This window comes from Scyliorhinus canicula, chromosome 7 (genome assembly GCF_902713615.1).
Source record: "Scyliorhinus canicula chromosome 7, sScyCan1.1, whole genome shotgun sequence".
Classification (NCBI taxonomy): domain Eukaryota; kingdom Metazoa; phylum Chordata; class Chondrichthyes; order Carcharhiniformes; family Scyliorhinidae; genus Scyliorhinus; species Scyliorhinus canicula.
This window is the reverse complement of record NC_052152.1, coordinates 130697912-130722407: the sequence shown is the minus strand read 5'-3', so window position 1 is coordinate 130722407 and position 24496 is coordinate 130697912. Positions and strand designations below refer to the sequence as shown.

The 24496-nt window shown below is 47.2% G+C and overlaps 1 protein-coding gene across 5 annotated transcripts in view; it reads left to right on the top strand.

Annotated features, from left to right (window-relative positions):
- Positions 1–24496, top strand: part of LOC119969374 (transcriptional repressor CTCF-like) — a 103159-nt gene that overhangs the window by 52868 nt on the left and 25795 nt on the right. For 4 of the 5 annotated variants that reach the window (XM_038802934.1, XM_038802935.1, XM_038802932.1 and 1 more), the window contains 3 exons: positions 11383–11543; positions 13188–13370; positions 20108–20240. In XM_038802934.1, coding sequence (XP_038658862.1) covers positions 11383–11543; positions 13188–13370; positions 20108–20240 — 477 coding nt within the window. The remainder of the gene's footprint in view (positions 1–11382; positions 11544–13187; positions 13371–20107; positions 20241–24496) is intronic. The other variant, XM_038802936.1, reaches the window with a different exon arrangement.

Genomic DNA, 24496 nt, shown 5'->3' with positions numbered 1-24496 from the left:
TGGAATAATTTGCAACACTACAGAAGACTGCCTTAGAGGTTTCCAAAAAAATAAACCAATTTCTAATTTCCATCGTCCCATTTCTCTTCACCCTCAGAAAATGGGACTTATGAAGATTTCTAACCAGCTTTCAGCCTCCAACCTCAAACTCTTCTCAAATTTTCTATATTACCCATGTTTTCTGGTTTATTTAGTACAAAATACTCTATCATACCCAGTGAAACAGATTTTTGGCCATAAGGCAATGTCTTCAGGGTACGCTTCTTCCCTCACTTCAACAAAAGAATCAGCAATATCATTAGTTCCATTGTCATTTCAGAGTACAGTTGTTAAACGTTTTCAGGCGAAATGGTTTCTTTGGAAATCAGCACGTCTAAGTCTTAAGATAATTCACCCAGGGTGGCACAGTGGTTAGCATTGCTGCCTACGGCGCTGAGGACCCGGGTTCGAATCCCGGCTCTGGGTCACTGTCCGTGAGGAGTTTGCACATTCTCCCCGTGTCTGCGTGGGTTTCACCCCCACAACCCAAAAATGTGCAGGATAGGTGGATTGGCCACGCTAAATTGCCCCTTAATTGGAAAAAATAATTGGGAACTCTAAATTTAAAAAAAAGATAATTCACCCATACATTTGGTGAGGATGAATGTGCAGTTTGTGACTGTTCAATACTTCAAAGACGAACCGTCTTTTTGCTTAGCTTCATCCTCTTGCTTCGCCTTCAATTTTCTGTGTTTTTGACTGCCAGATTGATAATGTCGCTTCATATTGCTGAAGAAACATCTTGATTTTAGGCAGTTAATAAAGTGTCTGATGGAGCAGGCTTCTTTTGCACAGTCAAACCCACGTTTTTCTCAGGTAAAGCTCTGAAAAAATTGGACTCATAACTATGAAGCTGTGATTCTGATCATGGATTTCATAGAATATTCTACTCTCCCTCCCATTCCCCTCACAAACTCTCCCTCCCCGCAGACCCCATCCTCATCACAAACTCTCGCCCCCTCCATAATGCAACGCAGCCCTCACACATTCCTCCTCCTTGCATGTCTGCAACCCAAACCCCTCACACACTCTTCTCCCCTCTCACTCTTCCCCCATCCTCTCCCCACACTTTACACTCTCATTCTCTCAATCTCACTCATCTCGCTTGCCTGGGGTTTTCCAGGCAGCCTTTCCCACTCGTCGTGGCCGCCTTGCCTCGGGGAGTCGTCGACCCCCTGTTGCTGGACTCGGTTTGCTCGTCGGCTCCTCATAACTTTAATTCAGGCATCACACCTTGTGCGCCTGTTGCTGTCCTGGGTCCGCTGGTCCGGGCGCATCGGCACAAACCTGTTTCGCTCCTCATGGCTTGATTCGCCCATCCTTCACTCTCCCTTCCCTCTCGTCGTACTCTGGTGTGCACGGGCACGCCTCATTAGTTACCAGTTTTCCCGCTCTTTCAGACTCACCAATCAGAGTATGATTTTGCTCTGCATTTGCTGCTGACAGGCTCAACAAATACAAATGAGCCTTTGGGCGGCACGGTAACACAGTGGTTAGCACTGTTGCTTCACAACGCCAAGGTCCCAGGTTCAATTCCTGACTTGGGTCACTGTCTGTGCGGAGTCTGCACCTTCTCCCCGTGTCTGCGTGGGTTTCCTCCAGGTGCTCCGGTTTCTTCCCGCAAGGCGTTCTATTAGGTCATTTGGACATTCTGAATTTTCCCTCCATGTACCCGAACAGGTGCCAGAATGTGGCAACTAGGGGCTTTTCACAGTAACTTCATTGCAGTGTTAATGTAAGCCTATTTGTGACAATAAAGATTCTTATTATCGGCAAATGTGGAGTAATCAACCTCCAATTGTCTGTCCAGTGCACCGACCCAACTCGGGGGTGGGGGAGGGGGGGGTGGGGGCGTTGTTTTGTGCCCTGTGCTTAGGCATGGTGTTTTTCATTGTAAATCTGCTTTTGGTTTGAATCATTCCAGCCAGGCCTCTGTCCCTGCCACAACACTGATAAGCAGCCCTTATCAAAACCATAAATGCATCCATGTGTCGAGACCATAGGAAACTTTGCTTCTTTGTCTTTTTGGACCAATATGCGATCTTTATCATGATTGACCATACCAGCCTCCTCCAACATCTCTCCGCTGTCCGCTGTTGTGCAGTTAGGTGTGACGGCCATCTTCTCTTTCAATTCTACCCATCTGGCCTTAGCCAGGGTCACATCTGCAATGGCTTCTCTTCTCGCTCCTACATCTTTTTCTCTGATGTCCTCCAGGGACATATCATTGACCCCTCCTATTTCTCATCTACATACTGTTTATTGACAACATCATCTGAAAACTTAGGGTTAGATTTTATGACCCCCTGTGGGTGGGTTGGAAGATGGGGGATGGCCTGGCTAGGGGCTACTTGTCCTATTCACTCTCATCCCTGCTGCAGTTTTAGAGATAACAGGGCAGGGGTCAGGAGCCTGTCTGTCCTTGGGCCAACGAGGCTGCCACTGCTTGACTATACGTTTGCCAAGTTAGCAATTTGGCAGGTTTCACTGGTCAATTGGTGGCGGTCAGCGGGAGGGGGTGCACTTACTTTTCAGGTACACAGTGCTCATAGAGGCCTCCCTCCCACACCCCTTAGGTTTTCCCACTCCCCTGCGTCCCTGGCCTTGATGAGATCGTGGGCGTACCGGAAAGTCCGGCAGTCAGGTTTCTTCGGCATAGTCAAGACCGCCTAAGGCCAAAGCACCCAGGGTCCACCCCACTACTGGCCAAGAGCGAAGAGGTACTCTTCGAGAACAGAGAGGCAGTCAGCACCAGCTGGAAGTAGCACTTTTAAGACCTTCTAAACAGAGACTCTGGGTGGGATTCTCTCCTACCCGGCGGAGCGGGCGGTCCTGGCGCTGAGGAGTGGCCTGAACCACTCCGGCGTCGGGCCGTCTGGAAGGTGTGGAATCCTCCACACCTTCAGGGGCTAGGCCGGCGGCGGCAGGATTGGCGCGGAAGGGGCTTGACGTCGTGCCAGCCAGTGCTGAAGGGCCTCCGCCGGCCGGCCTGAGTTGCTGCATGCGTGGGATTGCCAGCATGTGCTGCTGTCATCCCAGCGCATGCGCAAGGGGGTTCGTCTCTGCACTGGCCATGGCGGAGGTCCACAGCAGCCGGTGCAGAAGGAAAGAGTGCCCCCACAGCACGGGCCCGCCCGCGGATCGGTGGGCCCCGATCGCAGGTCAGGCCACTGTGGGGGCACCCCCTGGGGCCAGATCCCCCTGTGCCCCCCCGAGGACCCCGGAGGCCACCCTCAGAGCCAGGTCCCACCGGTAAGTACCACGTCTAATTTATGCTGGCGGGACCGGCCTAAAACGGGCGGCCGCTCGGCCCATCGTGGGCTGGATAATCGCCGGGAGGGGGCGCTGCCAGCAGTCGCCGACCACGCTGCGCTATTCCAGCCCCCGCCAAAACCTCGGCGCCGGAGAGTTCGGCAGCCGGTGGGGGCAGGATTCACGCCCGGGGGGGGGGGGGGTCGGAGAATCCCGCCCTCTGTCTTGACCGCAAGTGTCCTCAGCTCCATTCCACACAAGCCCAACCTGTCACAAGGTAAAAAGGGCAATTCAACAACTAAAGAACAAGATATCTGGAACAGGCGGAATTCCTGCCAAAGCAGTCTAACATAGCGGAGAAGCACTCTTGGTGTGAATACATTGGGTGGGATTCTCTGTCGGCGGAATCCTCTGCTTCACCGGCAGCACGCTCACCCCCGTGGATTTCCCGATGGTGTGTGGGTGGCCACAATGGGAATCCCCATTGGCTGGCTGCCAAGACGGAGGATTCTGCTGCCGGCAGGGGTCTGCAGCGTCAAAGAACGGGTCTGGCGAGAGGGAGAATCCCGCCCATTACCTCATTTCCCTTATCTGGAAGGAGAAGAATATGCTCGGAGATCTCAGATGCGATAATCGTGACCATCTTCAAGAAAGGTGACTAGTCCGACTGCACTAACCACAGAGGAATGTCCCTGCTGTTGACCACAGGGAAGGTCATCGCAAGAATCCCAATGTGGATTCCATCACTAAGGGACATAACGGACATTAACTTCATTGCGTGGCAACTGCAGGAGAAATGCAGGGAATAACACCAACCCTTGTGCATGGCCTTCTTTGATCTCACAAAGGACTTTGACAATCACATAGGATTGTGAATCATCCTCCTCTTATTTCATCTGCCCCCAAAGATTTGTCACTATCCTCCACCTGCTTCATAATGACGTACAAACTGTGATCTTGACCAATGGATCAACCATTGTTTAGGGTCAAGCAAAGCTATGTCATCACACTGACACTCTTCCTGATCATCCTTGTAGCAATGCTCCATTTCACCCTCAGCAAGCTCCCTGCTGGCGTGGAACTAAACTACAGAACAAATGGGAATCTGTTCAACTTTTACTGCCTGCAGGCCAGATCCAAGGTTGTCCAATCCTCTATCAATGAACTACGGTATGCAGACAATGTTTGTTTGTGTCTGCGCAAACCTGGAGGATGAGGTCCAAACCATCGTCAACACCATCACTGACGTGCACAAGAGCATGGGCCTTACACTGAATATCCGTAAGATAAAGGTCCTGTGTCAACCTGCCCCCGCCACACAACACTGCTCTTCGGTTAGCAAATCCATGACGAGGCCGTTGACGATATGGACCACTTTCCATACCTTGGGAGCTCACTGTCAACTAGGGTAGATATCGACGATGTGTTTCAACACCACCTTCAGTGTACCAGCGCAGCCTTTCGTCATCTGGGGAAGAGAGGTTTTGAAGACCACGATCTCATACCCAGCACCAAGCTCATGGCCTACAGAGCAATAGTCAGACCTGCCCTCCTATTTGGCTCAATGATGTGGGAGGTGTGCAGAAGGCACCTCAGAACCCTGCAGAAATACCACCCGTGTTAGCTCCATAAAATTCTGCTAACCTATTGGCAGGATAGGCAGGCCATTATCACTGTTCTAGTTCAGCCGAACACCGCCAGCATCAAACCATTGACTGCATTTGATCAGTTCCGTTGGGCAAGGCACATCGTCTGCATGCCTAACATCAGACGCCCGAAGCAAGCGCGTAACTCTGAGCTTCAGCGTGGTAGGCAACCCCCAGGGGGCAGAGGAAATGCTTCAAGGACACCTTCAAAGCCTCCTTGACAAAGTGCAACATTCTCACCGACATCTGGGAATCCCTGGCACAAGACTGCCCGAAGTGGAGAAAAAGCATCCAGGATGGAACTGAACACCTCAAGTTTCATCACCAAGAACAAGCTGAAGCCAAGTGTCGACAGTGAAAAGAATGTGTGGCCACCCACCCACCACTCCAACCAGCGTCTGCCCCACCTGTGACAGAGGTTGTAGGTTGCGCATTGGACTCCTCAGTAACCTGGGAACTAATTTTCTGTGTGGAAGCAAGCCATCCTTGACTCGGGAGGACTGCCTTAGAAGCAGAAGACTGCAGCTTGCCTCTTTGGGACTTGTTCCAGTTCCAGAAGTGGCCACCGCTCTTGGTAGTGTCACTGAGATTAGAGAACTGCTGGCCTTTTGATTGGACAGCCAATCTCCAAGGTGGGACTTCCTCCCAGATAGAAAAAGGCCCTCTAGCCAATTAATGGCCAACAGGAATAAAATGGCTGAAGGAGAGCCAGCCTAACTGAGGCAAGCTCATCCCTGACACCCATAAAATCCAACCCAAAGTGCCAGTTTTCACATGTATAAAGAAGACACCCAGCTGATTTTGTTTTAAGGAAAGCAGTCCTAGCCATCCAATCTTTCCTCATAGCTGCAATTTTCAACAAAAGTGTGATAAAATCAGGATAATCAGTGATGAGGCATTCTCCTGAGGTCAGAAATGGCGACGTTCTTGTAAATCTCATCTGTACTCTCTTCAGAGCAATTATGTATTTCCTGTAATGTGACTTGAACAATGCATAAAATCCTAGCTGTGGCCCAACCAGCACTTTACACAGTTCCTTCATTACATCCCTGCTTTTGTATTCAATACCTCATCCAATAAAGGAAAGCATTCTATATGCTTTTGTTACCATTTCATCCATATGTCCTGCCACCTGTGGATATGCATTCCAGGTCTCACTTCCTCTATCCCTCTCAGCATCCTCCTGTTTATTGAGTATTCTGTTGGATCTACTGTTTGGGCGCTTTGTTTGCCCTCTCCAAAAGCATTACCTCATACTTTTCCGGTTTGAATACCAGTCATGACTTTTCCACCCAAACCATTGATATTATTCTGGAGTTGACATCTATCCTCTTCACTATCAACTATACTGCCAATTTTTGTGAAATCTGCAAATGTCATAATCATGCCTCCCAAGTCCCAATCATTTAATATACACAATAAACTACAAGGGGCCTAACATTGAGCCCTATGGAACACTACTGGAACCCGCTTCCCACTCGCAAAAGCACCCATCACTGAGCTAATTTTGGATGCAACTCGCCATTTTCCCCTGAATCCCATGGGATCTCAGTTTTCTGACCAGTCTGCCAGATGAGACCTTGTCAAATGCCTTTCTAAAATCCATGTAGACAACATCCACTGCACTACCCAAATCAATCCTAGTTATTTCCTCAAAGGTTTTGATTAAATTAGTAAGACATAACCCTTTCCAAACAAAACCATGCTGACGATGCCCATGCCTTTCTGAGTGACATTTAATACTGTTTATCAGAATTGAATCCAATAATTTGCCCACCACCGAAGTCCGACAAACTGGCTTAGAATTTTATGGCCTATCATTCATAATGTTTTTAGGTAATTGTGCAATGTTTGCAGAACTTCAATCCCTGATACCAAAACACAAAATAATTTGGTGAGTTGGACCTCAGGGCACTCCTGCATTATCTGCCTAGGCCTCTTGAACTGGCCTGGGGGTGGTTCACATTTCTGCCTCCAGGCTGTTTAGTTGTGATGTGACCACCTTCTTAACATGATAGCCACGTAGTTTTCAACCTCTCGGATGCGCCACAATAACTTCAGCCGCAGCTCAAGTTTCTGCACTACCCACACTGGAACAGTTCAGTCAGTGACTGAATTATATTCTCAGGATTTTCATCCTTAGTCATCTTTGGCATGTATGTCGATTTTTAAGAACACATAACTGATTTAATAGTTCAACATGTCCGGACGTAAGTCTTGAGTTTTTCTCCATCATTTTAATAAAAACAGGGGGAGTCCTCACCGAGTAAAATAACGAACTTTGATTTATTTACAGTACGGTATATACACTTCTCGGTGACCCCTACCACATTTCTTTCTGGCAAGTGTCTTACTGGCCAACCTTTTATACAATTCTAAATGTGGTACCCCCACCCCTCAGCGAGTGAGCTTCTACTCCTCGAGAACCACGGGTGAGATAATCATTCCCACCCCGTAAGTCCTGTGAGGGATATTACAATCAGCTCGACATTTGTTCACACTATCCTCACAGATAGGCTCAGCAGGCCATTCATTCGATTATTTACAAACACATGACCGTGCATTTGAAGGAAGCCTGCCAAGTCTATGTCCTGCATTGCCTTGGCATTCGGGAGACACACGGCCCAGTCAGTTTTGACAGAGCTGTCAATGACAGCTTCTTCCTTTCATAGATCGTGCTGAGCACTCAGCAGATATACCAAAGCATTGCTTCCATAGCATTACAGTCCTGCCCAAGTGCACCACCTCACACTTAACAGATTGATTTCATTGGCCACTGAGCAGTTCATCTGACCAGCCCGTCTACATCCTCCTGTAATTGAAGGCTATCCTGCTCACTATTTGCCACCCCACCAATATTTGTATCATCTGCGAACTGACTGATTAACCTTCCTACATTCAAGTCTAAACTATTTATATCAACCGCAAACAGCAAGGGTCCCAACACTGCGGGACCGCAGCAGTGACAAGCTTCCAGTCAGAAAAACACCCTGGACCATCACTCTCTGCTTCCTGCCACTCAGCCAATTCTGGATGCAATTTGCAAAATTTCCTTGGATCCCATGAGCTCTTACCTTCTATCAGTCTCCCATGTGGGACATTATCAAAAGCCTTGCTGAAGTCCAAGTGGACTACGTCAAATGCATTTCTCTCATCTACACACCTGGTCACCTCTTCAAAAAATTCAATCAAGTTGGTCAGACATGATCTCCCCTTAACAAAACCATGCTGGCTGTGCTTAATTAATCTCTGCCTCTCCAAATTCTGTGTCTCAAAATTGCTCCCTATAGTTCCCTCACCACTCAGGTTAGACTGACTGGCCTGTTTCCTGGCGTATACCTTCCTCCCTTCTTGAATAAAGGTATCAAGTTCCTTCTCACATCCATTTTGTACCACAAGGACACCTTTTTCTTGATTCAGCTTACCATTTTATTTATTCAGCTCTTGTTTTCTGCAACTTTTGCCTGATGCTTATTTCTTTTTCCAACAAGTGTGTGCAATGTGGCCCTTTCTGCCACAATTTCTGCACATTATGTCTTTGCATCAGCTATCTGCTGCTGAGTGCTCGGTTTTTTCACACCTATGGCAATTGCGAGGCTATGTTTGCATTCGAGTTTCAGCTGATATTTTGTGAATTCTTGTCCTCAAACTCAACTGTTGAGCTTCTTTAGCTGCTAATTCTTATGGATACAGCAACATCCAAAGCTTTCTTTCGGGTCAGGCTTAACAACGGCTTTTGAATAGCTTCGCTCCTTAAACCACAGATTAATCTATTCTTAGCTTTCAACCAGTCTTTCCAAGGTAGCTAAAAACTGTGTAATAAATTCATCCTTTTGGTTGCACTTATTAAACCTAAACCGTTCTACAATGACTACATTTTTTGGTGAAAGGTTGCTATATTTCTTGGTATGTTTTTGTGCCTGGCTTTTCCAACTGTACCATACAGCATGTGGGCAGCACGGTAGCATTTTGGATAGCACAATGGCTTCACAGCTCCAGGGTCCTAGGTTCGATTCCGGCTTGGGTCACTGTCTGTGCGGAGTCTGCACATCCTCCCCGTGTGTGCGTGGGTTTCCTCCGGGTGCTCCGGTTTCCTCCCACAGTCCAAAGATGTGCAGGTTAGGTGGATTGGCCATGATAAATTGCCCTTAGTGTCCAAAATTGCCCTTAGTGTTGGGTGGGGTTACTGGGTTATTGGGATAGGGTGGAGGTATTGACCTTGGGTAGGGTACTCTTTCCAAGAGCCGGTGCAGACTCGATGGGCCGAATGGCCTCCTTCTGCACTGTAAATTCTATGAAAAATCTATACTCTGAGGAGGTTAAATGTTCCCCCCAATTATGGTTAGGAATGTTGGGACTTTTCTATATGCTGCTGTCTTGTTAGCTTGAACAAAATAGTCAAATCGTTTTGTATATGAGCTCCATCGCTCTGTATTCTCATCAAACAGCCCCAGGCTCTGAATACTCTCGCCATTTTTGACTGTGGAAGGACATGCGTGTGCACAATGTGCCACAAATGTTTCGCATTTCTTTGCTTCCTTTCTCCCCAAAGCAAGACACAACTTGAATTCTGCCTGTTTTCCTTTGTGTTTCGCAACACCCCCAACTCTAAATTTGTTGTTGCAGAGCACTTGTTACTCATGGCTACTGAGTTATTTTCGGCTGGTGCAAGTGGTGGGCATCTCTCCAAGGTTGGGTTCCTCTGGTGGCCGCTGCAACTGTTCTTTGGCTGCCTTGTCGCCAGCTTCATGGAACAATGATTTCAATTATTTATTATTTCTTCGGATGCCTGCAAACGCTGTTCGCCCAGCTGAACGCCAGTTTTTGACATGGTGCATTCAAGGTCGAGTCTGCAGGCCTTGGAGGTTCAACCAAAATGTATGAAATGTAATTCTGACATTTTACCTTTTAATGAGCATTCATGGGATGCAAATTAATGAAAAGGTGATTCCCAACGTAGATTAGTGGGGAACCTGACCCACCTTTAACCCGCCATCAAAGTCAAGAGAACAAAATTCCCAACTAATTTCCCGCTGGTGGGAACCACACCAAATTTAGTGCCTCCACCCATGATTCCCGCCGCTCTTGGGGACAGAAAATTCCTCCCATTGTCTTTGATCCCCACCACAAAATATCTGGTCCCTAACCATTGACTTTGTCACTATCTGGCAATTGTCTGAGGTTGACCCAGACTGTTCAGAACTTTGGTGTAGTACAATTTATTAAACTTGTTGCTGTCACTTGATAATGGTGCAATTACCCTGAAAGTAGCGTTAGGGTAGCAGAGTAATTCTAGTTCTTGCACTTTAATGACTTTGGAACATAAGAACCCCGTAGCAAAAATGATCTTGCAGTTTGCACTGCCACATGTATGATGATATTTAAGGAGCATCATTACAATTGCCCTGTGAAGGCGATAAGAAATTATTTGTGTAAGTTCCAACCAGGTAAGAGTTGGAATAAAGATGGGTTTAATTGATTCTGGGATAACTACATGCAGATGTGAAAGCTTATAATGCATTGTTTGTTGTGCAGAGTAGACTTGAAGATTCTTGATTATCGTGGGCCCTCAGCATGGAGCCTCGGGACTCACTTAAATAAAGTGAAATTATTATTTTTTTGCCGATATTAAAGAATATAGAAAAGACAGAAAGGATAATTGTGAGTGACTTGGTGTGATAGTGAATTGGAAGGCTGCTTTACATCTCTCCTGATTGAAGTCAATGGATATAAAAATGGTGAGAGGTGTAGAATGGGCTGCTGACTGGCTATCAACCATTTCACAGTAGCGCAGCAAAAATACATGTTTCAATAAGGTCATCTCTCATTGGAGTTAAGAGGAGAGTGATTTTTTTGAACCACATAAGATTCTGAGGGTAGACCCTGAGAGGATGTTAACCCTCGTGGGGGAATCTAGAATTGGGGAGCACAATTTAAAATAAGGGGTGGGATTCTCCGTCCCGCCACACCTGTTATCTGGTGCGCTGCGCCCCCGCCGACAGCGGGATTCTCCGTCCTGATAGCCGGCTAATGGGGTTTCCCATTTGGGGCACCCCTACGCCATTGGGAAATCCATGGGTGTGAGTGCGCTGCTGGAGAAACGGAGGTTGTTAATCTTTTTAATTCCCTACTCCTGAGTTCAGTGGTGGCTGCATCATTGAATATATTTATGAATAGGTTAAACAGATGTTTGATCTATAAAGTTGAGAGCTATGTGAGGCAGGCAGGTGAGTGGATTTTGATCGCAATCAGATCAACCACGATAGTACAAATGTTGGAGCAGCCTCGAGGGGCCAAGTGGGCTACTCCTATTCTAGTTCTTATGTTTCTATGTTCACAATCTATTCCAATATCTTTTTAATATTTCCAGGAACGATAAACACGCAACTGAAAACTGACTGTTCATAAACTTTTTTTAAATGTCACTTGTATCTGCAACCTTTAGGCGTCCATGTTCGAAAGCAGCATTCCTACACAACCTCGAGCATGAAATGCCGCTACTGTGAGGCTACATTCCATGAACGTTATGCACTTATCCAGCACCAAAAGACTCACAGGCATGAGAAGCGCTTCAAGTGTGACCAGTGTGATTATGCATGTAAACAGGTATATTGCAGAAGAGTTTGAAGGTACAGTTTACTCCAGATTTATATGTGATGTTTTATGAGAATAAAATAATTTCACGATCTCAAACCGATTTCTGAATACTCGGCTGCTGATACCATGGAGTGACGGTCAGTATTATCAATTCAGAATGCTGTAGTTTTGGCCAGAAAATAAATTGGAGCCTTTTTTTGGGGAAGGCTACCATGCATTGTGTGTTGTCAGACTGCAGGGTCTTCACAACCAAGTCCAATTCGATTTTCACTTGACTGCCACCTCTGACAGATGTCCACTGGATGGTGAAAGTCATGGTGAAGTTTGTAATTTACATCGGATCTTTTGACTTTTGAATGCAGAAAAACTAAGCAAGAGTCGCAGACTGGGTTTTGTGCTTCTGGAGCCTTGATCAAGATTTATAATGTGCACACCTATTTGATTATGCTACTGTTCCTGTTCACACTGGTGGTTTTACACTCTATTTTCACACTTCCCCTTCTCAATTTAAGGCTATGCCTTAATTTGATTTTTTAAAATTACCAAAAATGATCATCGAGCCCCATCTGCAGGCCATGTCAAATATTCCCAGTTAAAGAACCTTAAACGTTTTCAAAGCAGGAAGTATCAGTTCATCATGTGTATGCCGGCTCTTCATTGGACCACCATTGATTCATCGTCTTCTTAAATGATACAGTGGTGTCAGCCTCAACTACCCCCTATGGAGCTCCAACAACTCTTGCATAAAGAAAGCTCTTGGGCTGGATTCTCCGATTTCGAGATTATGTCCCCATGCCGGCGTAGGATCGCGCCACGAAAACTGGCGCAAAACGGCTGCCGATTCCCCGTTTTGCTGGGGCTAGCAGGGAGTCAGAATAGAGCACCCGGCTCTAGCTATCGATATGGCCTGGAGAATTGCCGAGTCCATGACCGAGCATGCGAACGGCGGTGGCCTGCAGCGGCCGCGCTGTGCTTCATGCGGACGCAGCCCGTGGATACGGCCTGTGGAATAGTCCCCCCCCACCTTTGACTGGCTCCCGTGCCCCAGAACGCCCCACCACAGTGCACCCAGCCCCCGATGAAGTCCCCCCTTCCCGCGGATTGGCCCTCCCACAACTGTGGGAAACTCGGCATGGCGGCTGGACTAAGTCCACAGCCGCCATGCCGAGTTTCTCACGGGTGAGACCATGAGAGACCCACGCCGTCAGAAACTGGACCGGTCGGGGGCGGAGCATCGAGGGGGTGAGCCTCAGGCAATGGCCTCAGGCCGTGGATACATGCCGTGCTTTGGAGGGGACGGAGCATCGCGGAGGCGGCGCCGCCCCCGATTCTGTCGGGAATTTGGATTCTCCGGCCCATCGCCGAATGCGATGTGGGCGACTGGAGAACCCAGCTCCTTATCTCCTCTCAGCGATTGATGAATTGTCTCTGATTCCTGAATCTATTCGCCCTGTCAAAACCAATCAGCAATTTTAAAAAACCTCTTTCCTAGCCTTTTTACTCCAATGGAAAAAATTGTATCTAAAATGTTTCTTCTTAATGTCAATGAAACCACCGCTGGGCCTGCTGAAATGCCTGCAAAGAGTTAAAAACAACCAATTTGATTTCGTACCAGTCTGATGCTAGCAATCACTGTTCCTGTTTTATGCACAGAAACGTCACATGATAATGCATAAGCGTATCCACACCGGGGAAAAGCCATTCAGCTGCCCCCAATGCGATAAGCAGTTCAGACAGAAGCAGCTGCTGGATTTTCATTTCAAGAAGCACCACAATCCCAGTTTCATCCCAGAGGCATACGTTTGCTCCCGGTGTTGTAAGAGCTTCACTCGCAAGGTACCTGCTTGTGTTTTGCCTTTGTTATAGTGTGCAGGGCCTGTCATACCAGGCGTTTTGCAGTGCACGCAGATCTCGGGAGTAACAACTAAAGAATAATCTGTGTTACTCGAACCCCTCAAATGGGAGTATCGACTGAACAAGGAGTACCACCCTCAGTGGCAGTCAGGGTTCGCCTAATGCATAAACACACATGTGAACACGAGATTCTTCATTATCAATTCTATTGTGCAGCATTCTGTAATGCTCCACAATAGTTGAAAGAGAAGAAACACTGAATCCATGGGTCTTGTAAGATATAACTTCATACCCCTGACAGGTTACCATACTATTCGGACATGAGAAATAATGAGACAAAACTCAAAGCTTGAATAAAGCACTAATGTTTTTACTAGCTTTGAACAATACAGTAACTTTTACACTGCATCCGTTAACCTGCTAATCACAAGAATATTATAAGAAGTCATATAAACAATCACCCAGGGAGGTCAACCTCTTGGCAGTTATGCCATATAGCAGCTGGCCAGGATATTTTAGCTAAGCAACAAATTACCTTTACAATGCCCTTCCCAAAGTGGGCAGAATGCTTCATTGGCAAGATCAATATTGTCCTATCGAAATCAACCTTAAGGTACAATTATCCAGTGAGGCATCCAGTTCTTTGTTCGAACCATGATATTAGACACTTTTTTGACAATGAGCGTATGTTTGAGCCCGTTCAATAATTTTCCAGCCCGTGGCCGTTGTCTATACTTTCAACATCTTTATTAGTCCTCTTGACTGGTCACGCACACATTTTATAATTATAGGATAATAAGATAATTCAAACCACTTAATTTTCTGACTTCTTACAAGCTATTGTTTGTAAAATTCCAAGACTGCGTTCTAAAAGGATCAAACCTTGACCTCGTGGGCGGAATTCTTCCATGCCTGCGTCAGCGGGATCAATGGTGGGCAGAGCGGTGCAGAATTCGGTGTGAGGTCCAAAAATCGGTTTCACACGGAGTGAAATGACAGCAGGATCGTCTGATCCTGCCTGCCAAGGCAGATCAGGATTCTCACGAGAGGCCAGCATGATTTGCATCCCACTAATGGGCTGCAGATGTGGGCCTGACCAGAAGTTGGGACTTGCCTTCAGAGCTTTCGTCAGCTTATGGACATCCGATGAGAAGATAGAAGCCACCAATTGCTGGGGCATCAGGTGCAGCACAGGATGGGTGGAACTTCATCCATGTGTGTCTTCCACAAAGCAGATTCCAGAGGATAGGATTTCTCCACCAAGCAACCTAGTTCAAAGATTCGGACCTCCTTCCAGGGACATTGCCAGATGATCAGTCAGTCTTCCAGGGTCATCATCATGGGATTGAACCTTCCTCCAGGGTCATTACCATGGGATTGAGCCTTCCTCCAGGGTCATCACCATGGGATTGAAACTTCCTCCAGGGTCATCACCATGGGATTGGACCTTCCTCCAGAGTCATCACCATGGGATTGGACCTTCCTCCAGGACAGCACCATGGAATCATACCATATGGAATGCTTGCCTTCATTGGATGAGGCATCGATTATAAAAACTGGCAAGTCACGCTGCAGTTGTATAGAACCTTTGTAAGGCTGCGCTTGGAATATTGCGCACAATACTAGTTGCCTCACTACCAGAGGGATGTGGAGGCTTTGGCGAGGATGCAGAGGAGGTTTACCAGGATGTTGCCTGGTCTGGAGGGTGTTAGCTTTGTGGAGAGGCTGAATAGACTGTTTTCATTAGATGGAAGTTGAGGGGTGACCTGAGAGAGGTCTACAAGATTATGAGGGGCATGATGGATAGAGTGGATGGGTAGGCACTCTTTCCCCGGGTGGAGGGGTCAGTCAGCAGGGGGCATAGGTTCAAGGTCCGTGGGGCAAAGTTTCGAGAAGATGTGCGAGGCAAGTTTTTTATACAGAGGATGGTGAGTGCCTGAACGCGTCGCCAGGTGAGGTTGTGGAAGCAGATACATTAACGGCGTTCAAAAGACAACTTGACAAATACAGGGATTTTTTTTTTTAATTTATTAAAAATAAATAAATAAATAATTTAGAGTACCCAATTCATTTTTTTCCAATTAAGGGGCAATTTAGCGTGGCCAATCCACCTACCCTGCACATCTTTGGATTGTGGGGGCGAAGCCCATGCAAACACGGGGAAGAATGTGTAAACTCCACACGGACAGTGATCCAGAGCCGGGATCGAAATTGGGACCTCGGCGTCGTGAGGCAACAGGGCTAAGCAACTGCGCCACCATGCTGCCGACAAATACATGGATAGGAGAGGTATAGAGGGATACGGCACAAGGAAGTGGTGAGGGTTATGGCCAAGGTTGGTCTCATGACAGGTCCAGGCTTGGAAGTCCGAAGGGCCTGTATTGTTCTTTGTTCGTTCAGGGATATCACCGTGGGATCAGACCTTCTTGCAAATACTTTACAAAAGGTTTGGACCTTCTTCCAGGGACTTTACAATGGATTTGGGCCTTTTATCAGGGACTTTGCAATGGGTTTGGACATCTTTCCAGGGACTTTGCAATGTGATTGGACCTTCTTCCAGGAACTTTGCAATGGGTTTGGGGCCACCTTCCAGGGACTTTGCAATGGGTTTGGGCCTTCTTCCTGAGACATTGCAATGGGTTTGGGCCACCTTCCAGGGATATTGCAATGGGTTTGGTTATTCTGCCAGGGCTTTGCAATCGGTTTTTACCCCCTTCCAGGGACTTTGCAATGGGATCAACCTTTTGCCGTGGCCTTTACAGTTGGTTTGGACCTTCTTCCAGGGACTTTACAAAGTGATCAGACTATCTTCCAGGGACTTTGCAATGGGATCAGACCTTCTTCCAGGGACTTTGCAATGCGACTGGACCTTCTTCCAGGGACTTTGCAATGGTTTCGGGCCTTCTTCCAGGGACTTTGCAATGGGACTGGACCTTCTTCCAGGGACTTTGCAATGGGATCGGGCCGCCTTCCGGGGACTTTGCAATGCGACTGGACCTTCTTCCAGGGACTTTGCAATAGGATCGGGCCTTCTTCCAGGGACTTTGCAATGTGACTGGACCTTCTTCCAGGGATTTTGCAATGGATTTTTGACCTTCTTCCAGGGACTTTGCAATGTGACTGGACCTTCTTCCAGGGATTTTGCAATGGATTTTTGACCTTCTTCCAGGGACTTTGCAATGTGACTGGACCTTCTTCCAGGGATTTTGCAATGGGTTTGGACCTTCTTCCAGGGACTTTGCAATGGGATCGGACCTTCTTCCAGGGATTTTGCAATGTGACTGGACCTTCTTCCAGGGATTTTGCAATGTGACTGGACCTTCTTCCAGGGATTTTGCAATGGGTTTGGACCTTCTTCCAGGGACTTTGCAATGTGACTGGACCTTCCAGGGACTTTGCAATGGGATTGGACCTTCTTCCAGGGACTTTGCAATGGGATTGGACCTTCTTCCAGGGACTTTGCAATGTGATCGCACCATCTTCCAGGGTCTTTGCAATGGGATTGGACCTTCCAGGGACTTTGCAATGTGACTGGACCTTCTTCCAGGGACTTTGCAATGGGATTGGATCTTTTCCCTGGAACTTTGCAATGTGATGAGTCCTTCCAGGGACTTTACAAAGGGTTTGGTCATTCTGCCAGGGCTTTGCAATCGGTTTGGACCTTCTTCCAGGGACTTTGCAATGGGTTTGATCCTCTTCCAGAAACTTTGCAGTGAGTTTGGACCTTAATCCAGGGACTTTGCTATGGGTTTGGACCTTTTACCAGGGACTTTGCAGTGAGCTTTGACTTTCTTCCAGGGACTTTGCTATCGGTTTGGACTTTCTTCTGTAGATTTTGCAATTCGTTTAGACCTTCTGATGGGCACTCTGCCACAGAGCCTTTGCAGTGGGTTTGGACCTTCGAGGGAATTTCCAGGGTATTGGACCCTCTTCCAGGGACGTCACCATGGGATCAGATCCTCAGGCTGGAATGGATGGAAGGCAGCATGAGGCACTGTTGCACCGCAAGAAACTGTTGGTAGGAGGCCGTTAAAGAAAACTAGGAGAGGACTGAAAATATGGTTGTGGTGTGGTGGCTTAGAAGGGGGCATTGGTAGTTATGCATGTTGGAAAGGGTATTACAGGGGTGTAGCGAGGCAACAGAGAGAATGGAGGGGAAGGTTAGGAAGAGCTATATTAGCTGGCTGAAGGATGGGGCTATGTCCAGGTGTGAAGGGCAGGGAAGTAATGTGGTGAAGGGTGGGGTTATGTCCAGATGAGCCAAGTGGGGGGGGGGGGGGGGGGGGGGGGGGGGTTATGTCCAGATGTGTGAAGGGTGGGGTTGTGTCCAGTTGAGTGAAGGGGGTGGATTATGTCCGGCTCTGTGAGGGGTGGCGGCGCGGGTTATATCCAGGTGTGTGAAGGGGCACACAGGGAGGGTTATCGGTGGAGTCAACTGTTGATTATGGGGACCAAACACAAGGTCGGCGCAGTAAAGTGAATGGTTCGGGTTACAGTGGGCATAGGGAGTCTGCAGGCTGGGATGATGATGGTGCGATGGCGTTGCGGGAAGTGTCATTGGTTGGGATGCAGAGATGTGGGGGTGGGGAGTGGGGAGGTTGGGTAGTTAATTGTGTATAGGGATGGTATTCGCATGGAGGAAGAGAATTCCTGGACATTAACAAAGGAAAAGAAAAGAGTTCAGGTTGGAGGGTAACAGTGAGGAGATTAAAAATAATGTCAAAGAGTGGTAGGGGGCGTGATTGAGGGAGGGGAAATGGTGCCAGTGCATGGGAAGATTATCACAGACGCCATGCTTGCCTATTTGAAATGAAGCAGAGCTTCCTGTTGCAGGTCCTGAGTTGCTGCATCGGAGATGGGTCAGTGGATGGGCAGAGATGCAGGTAATCTCTACTGGACAACTGAAAGAGAGCCCAAGCAGATGGTATTGGCAATGTTAGGGACTTGGGACACATGAGACTTTAATGGCTGAAGGCTCAGTATCTCTGGGAAAGTGTTAATGCACATGGCTCGCATGGGCCTGTCACATACCCGTCTCCCTGGAGACTCACTCAGAAGGTTGAGATGTTTGCAGGTGAGTTGCTGATGGAAAGTGTGGGAGAGGGACCGCACAAGAACCAGGCCCAAGAAAAGACAGTTGAAAATATCGCAGTGAAAGTGATTATATTTATAGAAGTTAGAATTGTGGCAATCGTTTGTTCACCCGTGCAACCAGTTGTGATCAAAATTTCTTTATTCTTATAGGGCGGCACGGTGGAGCAGTGGTTAGCACTGCTGCCTCACGGTGCCGAGGTCCCAGGTTAGATCCTGACCTCAGGTCACTGTCTGTGTGGAGTTTGCACATTCTCCCATGTCTGCATGGGTCTCACCCCCACAACCTAAAGATGTGCAGGGTAGATGGATTGACCACGCTAAATTGCCCCTTAATACAAAAAAAATAATATATTTATTTTCCGTGGTTTCCTATCCCCTCGGAGCTCCCCCGACATTTGTAGCTTTGGTGGAAGCAGCCTGCTGACTAATTTTCCCTGTTGCCGTTGATGGCTTTGGCGGCTGTCCTCTGGAGAGCCGAGGTCTGGCGGCCCTAGCTTTCTTTGGCTGTTCACCAATGTGCCAGCTGCTCCCTCTTCAATGGCAGAGAAGGAGGTAGAAGGGGTCACTTGCAAAGAGGATTCGAAAGGTCCGGACAACTTGAGATGCCAAATTTGATGACACAGGAGTGCCCAGGTGCCACTCCTTCCTCCTTCGCGTAATCCACCTCATCGGTTTGCGTCTCTTCCTTGCAGCTCCAAAAATACTTAAGACCAACTTAATTAGCATATTATCAGTCCCTTATCTTCACGTTCCCAGATGGTTTGAGAGTGTATAAAACTTCTCCAGAGTTCTGACTAGACATCGAAGCAAAACATATCTTTTAAAGCATGTTTTTGATTTGGTTTTGATTCATTTTCAACTTTTTTATGTTTCTTGCTAAACATTCCACAACTTCCGGTGTCACAGATCAATGCCTCCACAAACTGTAACGGAAGACCCATCCATCCTGCAACTGAAAACATCCTGCATACAGAATTCTGTATTTCACTTAAACTATTGATGTTCCTCCTGAGTTGAATAGCATCACAAATCTCGAGCACAAATTTCAATTATGAGTATGATTAAGTCAGTAAAAAATGTTACAGTCTCTTAGAGAAGTGGGGCTAATCTCTGCAATTGGTGAATGCTGACTCCATTAAAAAAATCCCAAATGGAGAAGAGAACATGATTCTGAGTGCCTAAATCTTTGTTTGCTGATCCTTGTCTGCAGGCAAACAATAGATAATCAGGAAAATGGCATTCTGCCCATAAGAGCAATGGAATCCATCAGTTAAGTTAAAATTATCCCTTTCTATTGTTCACTGATGTGACATGAATAGGGATCTAATCCTTGGATGTTTCATGTTTGGAGCTTGTTGGTTAATTGCTGTTCCTGAAGGTGAATTTCTCGCTCCTTGATCTTATTTCAGACAATTGGTAAGCAACTTAAGCAACACCACTTCTTGTTTGCAACGTTGCTCGAATCACCGGGTTTTTTTGGGCAACTCCTAGCCTCCCCACATCATTCACTGCACCATTGTATGCACAAAGTTTTGTTCCATATTTAATGTCCTGATTGTGGATGGCAGTGGAAGTGAAGATTCAGTGACCTATGTGATTTGAATAAATCAATGTTCCTTTAACAGAATGTCATGAAAAAGCACGCTGAGAAGTGTGAGAATATAACGGTGCAAGATGTAAATACGAAGATTATGATGAAGAAAAGGAAGGACAAGACGATGAAGCAGGAGTCCAAAAAGAAGGTCGAAGCGAAAGGAGGTACGTTCCTGGAGTTTAGCAGAATAAGGGGAGATTGAATTCAGCATCGTGGGCTGCATTCTCCAATTCTGTGGCTATGTTCCCACGCCGGCGTGGGAACGGTGGAGTATTATGCCAGGAAAACTGGCACAAAACGACCACTGACTCTGCAGCCGCCACGCTGAGTTCATAGAAAATACAGTGCAGAAGGATGCCATTCGGACCAGCAAGTCTGCACCAATCCACTTAAGCCCTCACTTCCACCCTAACCCCGTAACCCAATAACCCCTCCTAATCTTTTTGGCCACTAAGGGCAATTTAGCATGGCCATCCACCTAACCTGCACGTCTTTGGACTGTGGGAGGAAACCGGAGCACCCGGAGGAAACCCACGCAGACACGGGGAGAACGTGCAGACTCCGCACAGACAGTGACCCAGCGGGAATCGAACCTGGGACCCTGGCGCTGTGAAGCCACAGTGCTATCCACTCGTGCTACTGTGTTGCCCACACGTGTCCCGCGCCGTCGGGAATTGGCCGGTTGGGGCGAAGCATCAGGAGGTGGGAATTTGGATTCTCCAGCTGTTCGCTGAACACGATTTCGGCGTCGGCAACCGGAGAATCCAGCCCCATATTCTGAGAGGTTTTGACAGAGTAGATTTTGCAAAGCTGTGTCTCCCGACTGCTGGGAAGTGAAGAACTAGGGGTTACGGTCTCTGAATAAGCGGTTGACATTTTGGAGTGACATGAGAAGAAATTGCTTCACTCAGAGGGCTCCAGCTCTTCAGGATTCTGTACTCCAGTGGGCGGTAGTAGATAGGAGTTTTGTATATTCAGTCCTGAGATAAATCAATTTTTGTATTCCAGCAGAATCCAGGAATATGGGGATCGGGTGGGAAAGTGGAGTTAAGGTTTTTCGGATCAGGCATGATCCTATGAATGGCTGAGCAGGTCTTGAGTGGTCAAATGGCCTTGTTCCTGTTTTTTTTAAAGTTCCAACTAAGGGGCAATTTAGCGTGGCCAATCCACGAACCCTGAACGTGTTTGGGTTGTGGGGATGAGACCTACGTAAACGGGGAGAATGTGCAAACTCCACACGGACAGTGACACGGGGATGGGATTGAACCTGGGTCCTCGTTGCCTTGAGGCAGCATACTCCCTTTGTTCTGATGATTGACCTCTTCAGAATGTTCTTCCTGTTGTAATACTGCTCATGTAGCTTTCAAACCTCCTGCACCATACATACCCCACTCTGGCTGCACTGCCCAGGATTCACCCCTTTGTCAGCACAGGTATGGCTTCTATATGTTTTAGTAAGAGAGTCTTTTACTGGAGCTATGTCTTTTTGCCTCTGCCCCTACCTCAGTCCATCTGCTGCCGAAACCTTTATTTGTGCTTTTATTAACTCCAAAAGAGGCTATTTCACCATATTCCTAGTTGGCCTTCCATTTTCCATCCTTTGTAAACCATGGGTTTATCCAAAATTTTTCTTTTTTTTTTTAGAAAATATTTTATTGAGGCATTTATAATTTTAACAATGTTAATAGTCTAATTTCAATAAAAACAAACCACAATAATATACGCAACAAACCCCCCGATGCACAAACGTCAGTCAACATGGCTTACACAAACAGTGCCACCTTCCTCAATCACCTCCCATGCCTCACCTTCCCCCCCCCCCCCCCCTCCCCACGCTGACAGCCTTATTTTTCTCAAATAAATCGATGAAGAGCTGCCACCTCCGAGCAAACCCTTACAATGAATCCTCAAGGCGAATTTAATTTTTTTGAGTCTGAGAAACCCCGCCAAGTCACTAACCCAAACCTCCGACTTCAGGGGCTCCGAGTCCCTCCAACCTAGTGAGATCTGTCTCCAGGCCACCAGGGAGGCAACGGCCAGGTCGTCGGCCTCTCTCTTCCCCTGGGCTCCCGGGTCTTCCGACACAGCGAAGATCGCCACCTCTGCAATCGGCACCACCCTCATTTGTAATACCTCTGACATGACGTCAGCAAACCCCTGCCATAAATCCCTCAGCCTTGGACATGCCCAAAACATATGGACATGGTTCGCAGAACCAACCCCCCCCCCCCCCCCCCCCCCCCCCCCCCCCCCCCCCCTCCCCCCCGCACAGCGGCCACACCTATCCTCCACATCCTCAAAGAGCCTGCACTTCGGGCCACAGCCATGTGTGCCCTGTGGACCACCTTAAATTGTATCAAGCTGAGCCTGCCGCACGATGAAGACGCATTAACTCACCTCAGGGCCTCCTCCCCTAACCCAACCTCCAACACCCCACCCAGCTCTTCTTCCCACTTTCTCTTCACTCCCCGAACGGGGCCCCCTCCCACTCCATCACCTCCTTATAGAGCTCTGAGACCTTCCCCCTCTCCTACTCCTATACTCGGCACCACCTTATCCTGTAGCTTCTGGGGTGTCACGTACAGGAAGGGCGAAACCTGCCTCTGCACAAAATCCCTCATCTGCAGGTACCGGAACCTATTACCCACTGGCAACTCAAACTCCTCCTCCAGGCTCCAAAATATTTCTGCCTGAATCTGAGATCACAACATAAATAAAAGCAAATTACTGCGGATGCTGGAATTTGAAACCAAAAGAGAAAATGCTGGAAAATCTCATCAGGTCTGGCTGCATCTGTAAGGAGAGAAAATAGCTAATATTTCGAGTCCAGATGACAAAGGGTCATTTGAACTCGAAACGTTAGCTCTTCTTTCCTTACAGATGCTGTCAGACCTGCTGAGGTTTTCCAGCATTTTCTCCTTAGATCACAACACGTCCATTTTATACATATGCTTATTTAGCTACAATGGCTTCTAGTCCAGCAGTGCAGAATATTTTAGAATTTTCATCCATGCGATCATGTTCCTCGTCGCCTCGCCTCTTGCTGTCTCTGTAACCTTTACCAGCCTTGCAACCCTCTGAGATCTCTGCTCTCCTCCAATACGCTCTTGCCAGTCCCTAATTTCCTTCTCTCCACCAAATGCAGCCATGTCGTCAGCTACCTGTTCCCTAAGCTCTGGAATTTTCTTCTTAAATCTCTACACTTCATTACACCTCCTTTGAGTCATTCCTTTAAACTAACAGTTTGCAAAAAGCATTTGGTGACCTGCCCTTAAATCTCTTTATGTGGAACAATGTTCACCTGGGAAGTGCCTTTACTACATTAAAAGTGCTATACATAGGCACATTGTTGTGTATCAATCTCTTTATTTTTTATTCAAAAGTTGCATGGCTGGCTGAAAGAAATTCCTTTTCATCTTTTGTTAGCTCCTCCATAATGAGATGACCCCAGGCTTCAGAGTCTGTGCTGCCAAAGGTTTCTCCCCAGCCATGTCTTCAGCAAATGTGGCATTGGCTTGGGCTGCTCCAGATCAGTATGTCCACTAGTACCAAGAAAGCCAAATGTGTATAGCAGACCCTGCACTATGTCATAAAACCAAGCCGAGGCACTCAATATGTTCTGGGATGAGACAGTGACTAAGACCGGGAGTAATGGCTCCTCAATATCTGCAAATCTTATCTTTGTGATATAGTGAAAATTCCTAATAAACACATCCCTAACTGTTGTTCCATGTACATGGTTTGCAGACCTTTGAACTCGGAACGGAGAGATTTTCCAAGGGCATTCCTTAAATTCTAAAGTTGTGATTGGAAAGCACATGATTAATGATAATAACATAGAATAGGCCTCAGCTGTTACGACTTCTAGAAATGTTTAACTTAACTTCTCCCTGAATCATAATTAATTTCAACAGAGCAGCACGGTGGTGCAGTTAGCACTGCTGCCTCACGGCGCCGAGGTCTCAGGTTTGATCCCATCCCTGGGTTACTGTCCGTGGGGAGTTTGCATTTTCCCCGTGTTTGCGTCGGTTTCGCCCCAACAACCCAAAGATGTGCAGGGTAAGTGAATGGCCACGCTAAATTGCCCCTTAATTGGAAAAAAATGAATTGGGAACTCTAAATTTAAAAAAAATCTTTCAACTGTGCTTTGTTTTACTACTTCACTACTTGAAAGCGAGAGGTTACTGTGAGGCAATTAGTTCCAGTATAGGAAACCATAGTCACATCTTTAATGTAGTAAAATGTCCCATGGAACACCATTATCAAACAAAATTTGATACTGAACCACAAAGAGATATTTGGATAGGTGATAAGCTGGGTGAAAAAGAGATTTTAAAGAGTTTATAAAAGGAGAATAGAGAAGCAGGGAGATTTAGGGAGGGAGTTCCAGACTTACTACCTCGGCACATAATGGGCTGGA